The 9,853-nt window shown below is 42.9% G+C and overlaps 1 protein-coding gene across 7 annotated transcripts in view; it reads left to right on the top strand.

Annotated features, from left to right (window-relative positions):
- SYN3 (synapsin III) overlaps positions 1-9,853 on the top strand; it is a 247,411-nt gene that overhangs the window by 227,028 nt on the left and 10,530 nt on the right. For all 7 annotated transcript variants that reach the window (XM_068191089.1, XM_068191091.1, XM_068191088.1 and 4 more), the window contains 2 exons: positions 233-335; positions 5,910-6,044. In XM_068191089.1, the coding sequence (XP_068047190.1) occupies positions 233-335; positions 5,910-6,044 (238 nt within the window). The remainder of the gene's footprint in view (positions 1-232; positions 336-5,909; positions 6,045-9,853) is intronic.

Raw genomic sequence — 9,853 nt, 5'->3', positions numbered from 1 at the left:
ATCAATCTGAAATGAAGGGAAACTTTAGGCAAAATTCCTTTTTTTTTACTCCATCTCCTGTGAGTGGGAGTCAAGAAAGGGAGTCAAAGACCCAGCAAAACACATGAAGGACACCTTGTAATAAGGGCTCCCAAATCACTTTGTGTTCCTATGGGCTCCAGGGGGGGTGGCTGGTTTTGGTGGACTACCCAAGGACAGCTAATCCTAGGCCATACTCTTGTGGTTTCTGCAGGTACCGACTCTGGGCAGATGCCTGCGCAGAAATGTTTGGAGGTCTGGATATCTGCGCTGTCAAAGCTGTCCACAGCAAAGATGGAAAAGACTATATCATTGAGGTGAGAGCACAGGCAACCTGAATGTGAGTGTTCTTTGGGAAGTAGACTGCAAGCACTTTGCCTTGGAGTTCACATGCACCAACGCGCACCAAACCTGCGTGCTGCTGCGGTGTCTGCTCCTCTGGGCCCACCTGCATCCTCAGGCCATGGCCCACTGATATGTTAGGAACTGATTCAGAGCCCCAGCCAAACTAGCAGATACACAGCAAAGTGTCAGGGTTGAAGTGCCTTCCTTTCTCAGTGTGGACCGTGAAAGGAAATGGAGAGCCACAGAGTGTTTGGCCACCTCAGCTTTCCAGCAGATGATTCAGTTCATTAAAAATCTCAGCCTCTCTCTGCATGAACCTTTCTTTGAACACTTTAAAGGGGACTTCCAAACAAAAATCCTAGTTGCACCTTATTTAAAAGAGGAAAATAAATGGCGAGAGTGTAGCAAAAGGTTCACAAGGAACAGGAGCATCTTCATAGAACAAAAAAAGAAAGGTGTATTTTCTAAAATCTTTTGTGCAAACAGCGTTCACTACAGTAAGAGACCATCAAGCACCACAAAGTTACTATGGGTAATGTGTACTACAACATTTTGTATTCAGGGCTGGACAGACTGTGGCTCTGAGAGCTAAAGCTCAGTGTGCTCCTTCCCAGGCCAGGACGCAGAGACGGAGGTGGGGTAAATAGCACACTCAGATCATCCTAAGAGGGCAGAGAAGGAAAAACTGGCCAGAAAATCAAAGTGGGAAACTGAAGAGATGCCCTGGAGGAGAGACAATCCAGCAAGTAAGCAAGTGCCTCTGTCAGTATGTGACTTGAGAAAACACAACATCTGACCTGCTGTAAACTCCACCAAGACAGGCCAGCTGAGGAAGATGAGCAGAGCCAGCCTATTGCCTTCATGCAGGGGTGCTGACACACTGGAAAGCTATGTGTGGGAGAGCAGTCCCACCCGCTGAGGGCTGGGGTGCTGATGAGAACCACATGAGCCCTCCAGTGACTGCACATTCCTGCGTTATGTATCTGCTCTCCCCAGAGAGGGGAGCAGTGACCTGTCAAAGGCCATGTGATAGAAGCGTGCTGCCAGCAACCAAACGCTGGCAAGCCTCTGTCTTTTCCTGAATTGATGGGGCCAGGGCTAATGGGTCTGCTTCCGTATGCAATTCATCAGCACCTAGAGGAGCATCCCCTAGAGCAGACTGTTTCCCTGCTGTGCACTTTTAAATCTCTATGCCCCTGCAGCTGGGAAAGAAAGAGCGAGAAAGCAGCCTTGCTAGAGACAACTGTAAGGACATTTGGATTGTGTCCACACATGGTTAGACATGATATGTGGTTTGCATATCCCCACATATATTCTTGCCCATAAGCCTATGTACGTGCACACTCTGCTAGTTCTGGGCTTAAAGATTATATGGCTCTGTCTTGGGTATGCCTCTGGGTTTTCACATCTGCCACTGTGTGTGACTGACTGGTGAGAAGCACATCCATACCCTAACAGCCATCATCAGCTTGCACACAGAGAAATGCACGCTCATGCTCCTCTCTCTGTGACCAAGGTAAGCAGCAATGCATCTAATACAACACAAATCAGGAGAAACACAATATCGTTTCAGATGGGTCGTGCTGAATTATCCCAGTGGAGAACCTGATTGAGCAGGCCTGATAGACCAACATCAAGCAGGCATTCAGATGCCAGGCTGATAGATGTTGTTGGGAAAGGAGTAGAGTAGTGCAATATAAGGACCAGAACAAAGCCAAACAGGTACCTTTTTATGCAGATCTGAGGGAGATGTTGACAAGTAATTAGTTGCCTCCAGCCAACTTCCTGGGGTACTTTTCTTGGTCTGAAACTGATCCCTTGTTTTGCTTTTTTCTTTTGATAGTGGGAGAAAAAAGTTATTTGACAGAGTGACAGTTGTATTTTCTTGGTAAGAAGGAACAGTGTGCTGTGACACTTCACAAGAAAGCATGCCTAAATGGGCTGAACAAACAAGGAATTTGCACAATGCAGTTGCAGGCAGTAATTAATTTTCACAAAGTAGTTCTTCAGGAAAGATTCACAGAGGTAGTGATGGGCAGTTCTATGAACTGAGATTTATCACAGTGGTTTGTTGCAAACAAAATAAGACTAAGACAGATGAGTTATCAACAGCACAAGAGTAATTAATCTTGCACACATGGTATTTGCTCTTACTTGAACTTCACCTTCTTTTCTTTTCCCATGACAAACAGCAGAATCTGTTACATTTCTGCCTTCAGAGCATTAGCACACTTAGGTACCATTTTCATAGCTCATATTGAAACAGATTGTGAATTTAACAGTAAATGCTGGTAATTCTTCTTTCGTCTGCTTTAAAGAACTTTATCAGCAGCATGTACCCTCTCTCTCTCGTTTTTTTTTTTTTTTTCTTTAATCTAGCTCATTTCCACATCTCTGCTAAGATGAAAAATATGAAGCAAGCAGAGGGCAAGCAAAATGGTCTGTGTGATTATTCTTCCTCTTGGAAGAATAAGATAAACCCTGACTGCCATACAGCTAAGCTATGTTACTAGACATGCTCCTTGCTGCCCTGCAAGGAGCCCTGCTCATCCCTTCAGCAGTGCCTGTCATTTGTTTTGATACATCCAATCATTTCCTTCCTTCCTTCCTCCCTTCCTTCTTCCCTTCCTCGAAATCACCTAACACTCCATTCTTGCACATCAGAGTGTGAAAAAACAAGCCCAGGTTCCAGCATCAGATAGGCACAGAGGGAGATCTTTTCCTGAGTCTCTTTGCCTGGGCACTTTTCCTTCACCCCTCATTCCCCTTATCAGGCAGCAGCAGCTGCACCAGGAGCAGCCTCTGACCTTGGGCAGCTACAAAGGCTGGGTCCATATGTGCTGACATCTTCTTGCCTTGCCCAGCTGTTCCATGATCGCCCAGGAAGGGATGAGTGCAATCTCTCTGTAATTCACATATTCCTTTCAGCCAGTTGATTTATTCAGTATTAGCATTTGTATCTGCCCAGTTCCAGATCAATTCACCCTTCCTGGAGTACAGGCAAGGTGACATCTCATGATTCTTTTCAGTTCAGTGTCAACCAGCTGATGTCAGAAATCACTGCCATTTTCAAAGGCCTTCCCTTGTGCATGTGATTGTTCACTCCTGTATTTGCTGTCTCCCACATCTCACATTCCCCTGCCAGATACTACACATCAGGGTAGCAGATAGCCTCATCCCTGGTGCACCTTCACTGGTTCAGGTGGAACCTGCTCCAGGGTTCACTGCTCCAGGGCTCACTCCCCCTGGAGCCTTTGGTTTATAAAGCATCATCTTCCTCTTCAGCCACTGCAGCCACAGAAATAGGAAAAAACAGTCCCTGAGATGGGAAAATCAGCTCTGGGATTCTCAGCACAGGAAAAAAATGGACCTGCTGGAGCAGATTCAGAGGAGGGTCATGATGATTCAAGTGCTGGAGAACCTCTCCTATGAAGACAACTCCCAAAACAGCTGTGGTTGTTCAGCCTGGAGAAGAGAAGCATCAGGGCAGATTTTATAGCATCTTCCTCTATGTAAAGGGGCCCATAAGAAAGGGACAAACCTTTTAGCAGGGTCTGTTGCAACAGGACAAATGATAATGATTTTAAACTAAAAGAGGGTACATTCAGACTACATATAAGGAAGAAATTTTTTACTGTGCAGGTAGTGGTGGATGCCCCATCTGTGGAGACATTCAAGGTCAGGTTGGATGGGGCTCGAGAGGAATCTGATCTAGTTGAAGATGTCTTTGCTCATAGCAGGGGTATTGGACTGGATGGCCTTTAAAGCTTTCTTCCAGCCCAAACCATTCTACGAATCTATGAAAAGCGGGGCTCGGGGTGTTTTGAGCAGAGCCGTGTCTCGGCGACTCCAGCGGGGCGGGAGCCGGGAGCGCGGCTCGCCTGACTCTAGGCAGGGTAAGGGCATCATCTCGTGGTCACACGGCATCATCTAGTGGTCACACGGGCCCCTCGCACCGCACCGTGCGGGGACACCGGAGACTGCTTCTGCCTCCAGAACTGTAATTGCCACATTTCCTTTAAAGATAGGAGTGGAGAGGAGACAAACCTGCGCAGGGACCTGCTCCGCCAGGAGCCCCTGGCTAGTGAGACCCAGGTGGGAATTGGCCATCCCCTGACGCTGTTAGGAAGCGTCACACTCCTCACCTCATTTCTCAACGGAAGAACAGCTAAGTGGATAGTGGAAGGAAAAGCCACCTTGTGTATTTAGCCAAACACTGACATATAATTTTCTAACCTTCTCCTTTTGCCCCCTGGGCCAAATAGGCCATGGATATAAACAACAACCCCCTTTCCATGTGTACCTTAGTTAAAACTTTCTAGGTAGCTTTTCTAGTGTTCATAGAAGACACCTGTGGAATTTAAACAAAACCAATATTCTGCAAGCAAAGAGCAGAATACAAACTCAGTAAACTCACCTCACTGATTTCTTCTACTTTAAATCTAAAAACAGAGGGTGCAAAATTTTCCATTTCCCTCCAAGAGTGTACTCTAGTGGCCTTGCCAGGGTGGAGTGCACTTCCGATTGTTATCTGAGCGTGAGTCAGTGCCTTTCTTGAGCAATTCAACCTTCAACTTTGCATTTCCAGGGATTTTAATGTTTTCTTTAAAAATAAAAGCAAAATAAAATAAACTCTTCCAACCCTGATATTTTGGTACTATTATATTTACTCCAGCTGAATCTTAACTTCATCAGAGTACAGTTCTTCCTGTGGGATTTAGCTAATGTTTGCAAAACACTTGATTTATGATGAACTGTTGAAAATCATGTTCAGGGCTGCTATACAGCTGAGAGTCTGCTTTGCTTTCAGTATTATTGTTGTGAGACCATTTCTTACCTCAAAGACCCTTTGACAGTTTTCCTTCCCCCATCCCCACAGTCTTGCTTCTCAGTTTTCCCCATTAGATTTGTAGAACTTGCTTGGAAAGCAGTTATATCACAACATTATCAAGACAAGCAGAGACCAAGTTTATTTTCCTGCGCTTGGTGCCGGTTTGGTGACATCCTATTCATTACACATCTGTGGTGTTTATTTTCCCTCTCAGGGTGCAGTGCTTTGTGTTCATTAATCCCAAATGTTTCCTGGTTCCCTCCAGTCCCTGTTGCTCTCATCTCCTCATGCTTCAGTACATGTTGTTTCTCTTCTCCTGTGACCCTTTACGTTGCAATGTCACCCCCAAGTACTGTGAGACAATGCCACAGAGGCTTTATCCATCAGAGGCATCTCCTCAGGACACATGAAGGAGAAAATTTGTATTGAGTCGATTTAGAAAGCTTCCAGCCACCATAAGTCTTGGCTTGGCTCGGCTCCCAAGTTGTGAAGGGAAGGAAGATGGAGGGTTGGGGGAAGTACATCTCCAAAAAACCCTGAGCGAAATCCCACACTTGGAAAAGTCAAGCATGTTTCAGCATGAGAAGAGTGATGACTGTAGATATTGACAAGGATGTGCAGACACAAAACAGGTTAATGTAAGAGGTGAGTTGAATCAGGTATCTGCCAGCAGGAAACCACCTTACTAACTGTTGTTTTTTGCCTCCTGTGGCAGGTGATGGACAGCTCAATGCCCCTGATTGGGGAGCACATAGAAGAAGACAGACAACTTATAGCTGATCTGGTTGTTTCCAAAATGACTCAGCTTGTCGTCACTGCTGGATCTACACCGTCACCGCTGAGGCCTTGGGTATGAGTGAACAGAGACCTTGTGACCAAGTTATTTCCCTGATCTCCTTTCTTTCTCCCTCCTTGCTGAGTGTGTCAGGCAGTCACACATCTCAGAGTTGAACAGTCCCATATGGGAGTGTATTGGACAGACTCCTGCTCTTCCAAAGGAGACTCACGGGCTCTTTGAAGTGGGCGCCCCTACGGAACACATCTCTCTCCCTTACTCTCCTTCCAGATAAATATGACATCACACCAGTAGCATGTCCATGCATCTAGACATTCTGACTTGCTAAATTCATTGATTCACATTGAAGACAGGCATTTTTAGAGGTACTTCTAATAGCCATTTTCATTTCCGTCTAACACCATCCCTCAGGATAGGTTTCATTCTGGTTTTTGCATCCCTGTTCTGCTTTCAAGAACATAAAGTGGGAATCTCCAGCAAGACTTGTTCCATTCCTTACTGCAGTTTCCTCTTCAGAGATGTCCTTTGCCACCTTCATCAGGGGGAGGCTTTACTAAAGCTGAACTCATATAAGAACCCGTTGCTTTTGAATTTAAACTGGCCCCTTAGTTCTTCTTGTGTACATCTATTTTGAGTATCAAATGCATCTAATTTTACTGCCACAATTCCCAGAGGCAGTTAAATATAAATGAAACACCCCAGAACACAACCTGAATATCCAGGTCTGCTTGCTACACCTCTTTCAGTATCTAACAGAGAGCCAAGTGTGAAGGTTTGAGGACAACAAATCTGTATGACAGATGAGAAAAGAGAGTAAAAAGCTGAGGGACAAAAGTGATTGCAACACACTGGTACAATTTTCATTTCCACTCGAGACAAAAAAATGGGAGAAGGCACTTTATGGTGCTCTACCTTTGTCATTTGACAGTCCACTCCTGCTAAACCAGGACCCAGCATGAAGGGTGTTTGGAGTAACTCCAAGTTTTAGCTAGAGTGAAGGAGTAAACATTTAATAGACACTGAAAATGCTTTGAGGCAGAGAAAGTGGTACAGAAGAGATAGCATTTACAAAGTGGAATCAAGAACTACTGTTTGAAATAGCCGAGATATAGAGCGCATGAACGAAGAGCAAAGGGCAAGCCAACAGAAACTGAGAACATGGACAGATGCATCTGTTTTCCATGTCTGTAATATAGTGGTACAGGATTGGATTGGATTACAGCAGACCTAAATTAAGGCCAAAACAAAATCAAAACAAATCTTGAAGGGATAGAGTGTCAAATAGAAGAGTCAAATAAGAAAAGGGTCTTCATTGGGAATAAAACCTAGAAATACCTGTATATATAATCAAGAGAACTAAACCCACAAACATGTTAACTAGAGTGTTTTACTAATAGAGAAAGAGCTTGGTGCCACAAACATCACACAAATTGTACATGTTGCATTATTAATATAATGTTCTAACAGTTAGAAATGTCCAGAGAGAAAGAATTAAATATGAAGCTGGTGAGATGCAGAACTAGAGCTACAGATTAAAACTTCCACAGAAGCAATACAAAGAGCAATTATGAATATAAAGACAGCAGTACTGAATACATAGAAATATGAATCCTTGGATATCCTATGGGTATGAATAGAATACCTATACTTCTTATTGGGCCTCTCTATACTAGTCTCTGGATTGAGGAAAAACTGAGAAATTATGAAGCTGAGTGAACAGAATTGACAGAGATGGAAAAGTAACAAGTCGCAACAATGTGAGACTTCAGCTATCAAGAAGCAAGTCAAATATCACAGGGAGACAGCAATTCAGAGGGAGGTAAAAACACCTTGACTTTGCCATAAGAAATATCCAGGTACAAAGTCAGATAGTGAATGTGTACCCTTAGATTTAATGTCCAAGGGACAAAATGATACCAAAAATTAAGGATATGACACAAGCATGAGAAAAGAAAATTAACCAACTCTCTAGCAGCAAAACTGCATAGATGCTATTTGAGAGACCACTGTTTTCCAGAATGCATGTATATGTTTCTGATCTGCTCCTGAACCAAGAATGGGAGAAATAAACTTGTAGAATTGAATGACAGAAAAGACATTTAAGACAAATGGGTAAAAATATCTTTCAAGTTTGGAAATCTGACATTTAAGAAGACCTTTATGTGGCATCCTACAAGTAATAAAAGGAAATGTAAAAAGGACAGAAATTAATTTTGAGGAGCAGATGGAGGAAAGAATGAAAAAAGCTCTTTGAGTTCATCAGAACAATGGAACCCTACCAAACAATTGGTAGGCTCTATGGATCATCCAAAGTTTAGGGAGAAAAAGAAGACAACAGGGACAGCATTGTGACTCTAGTAAATGTAATTGCTGAAAGTGGGGAACTTCTTTAACTTGTTATAATTTTTCCTGATCAGAATGACACAGAAAAGAACAAAAACAGTTATTAAATCAGTGATGACTGATATTTTTAAAAAATTATTAAGCCCCCAACTCCAGATGGCCACATCCAATGAACTGAATTTGGGAAGTGACTAAGCTGCCAAAAACACTGTGCAATATCATTAGAAATAGTTAATGCTCCAGAGGACTGGTGTACAACAAATACAAAATATGTGGTTTGAAAGCTGTAAGAGTAATACAGAAAAATTTAGACAAGCAAGTCATAGACTTTATGAATTATCTCAAGTGACAATTTAAAGAAGAATATAGAAGAATAAATAAATCAGCAGAAACCACAGCTCAGGGCATTTACCGCATGTTGGGGGGTTTTTTTGTTTGTTTTTTTTTTTTTTTTTTTTTTTTTGGTTGGTTGGTTTTTTTTGTAAAGAAAAAGAAAAAATGTCCCATTAATTTCTTTTTGAGTCTTTTCCTTTCATTTCATTGGGAATTCTTTCATGAAGTGGTAGATAACAGGCAATCAGTCAGAATGATGTAGCTAGTCAAAAAGCCTTAGGCAAGGTAACAGACAAGCTATAAAAAAAAGCATTGAGGGGCTAAAAGGTAAAGTTTTATTGTGTAGCAGAAGCTTACCTCAGATATAGATGTTAGAGATTTTAATTCTTGCAAACAGCAGAGGGGATACTTCAATTATACTGCACCTGGCCATGTTGATAAATGGGTTGGTTGAGCCCAGGAGAGGATAAGATGTTAATGACAAGTTTTTCATGCCTTCAACATGAAACCCTGTCCCATGGCTACACTGTGGTTCTGTCCTTGCCTCTCTGACCCACCACAAGAAGACCTTGGGCTGGCCCTCACCCCTTCATCTCTCAGCCTCAAAAACCTGTTTTGCCTTTATTTCTGAGATGCCTTGGTTGACCATAGGGAGCGGCTGCATTGGTGAATATGAGATCCAATTCCTTTTCTTTGCCTGATCTAATCAAGACATCTCACAGCATGAGAACAGGTAATTTCCATCAACACCAAGGCAAGGTTTAGTTCCCAAGCTATGTAGGGCTAGAAGCCATGAATGGAAAATTCCCAGATTGTCCTTCCCCATCCATTTGCAAGTCCCAGATAAATAGTGCAAAAATGGACTGGCTACTTCATCACATTTATGTTAGTCAGTTGAAACTAATTTCAATGTTTCCAACTATGAAACATTTCTTCACATTTCCAGAATCACTTAGCTCATTCTCCTGACCTTTCAGGAGCCTTGAAGACCCTTTTATCACGATGTTCTGCATGTAAATAAACCAGCATGTAAATAATCCAGCCTATCTGTCTCCAGCTTTCCTGGTTTTCATAAACAATTTTGTGCAATAGGCTTACTCAGACTTTTGTTAACTTTGGACCAGCCCTTTGTGCAGCAGCTCTGCATTGCTTAATCTGTTTACTAAAATATCTGTCAAAAAGACTAA

This window comes from Anomalospiza imberbis, chromosome 5, assembly GCF_031753505.1.
Source record: "Anomalospiza imberbis isolate Cuckoo-Finch-1a 21T00152 chromosome 5, ASM3175350v1, whole genome shotgun sequence".
NCBI classification, from domain to species: domain Eukaryota; kingdom Metazoa; phylum Chordata; class Aves; order Passeriformes; family Viduidae; genus Anomalospiza; species Anomalospiza imberbis.
The sequence above is the reverse complement of the archived record's forward strand: the minus strand, read 5'-3'. Positions and strand labels throughout refer to the sequence as shown.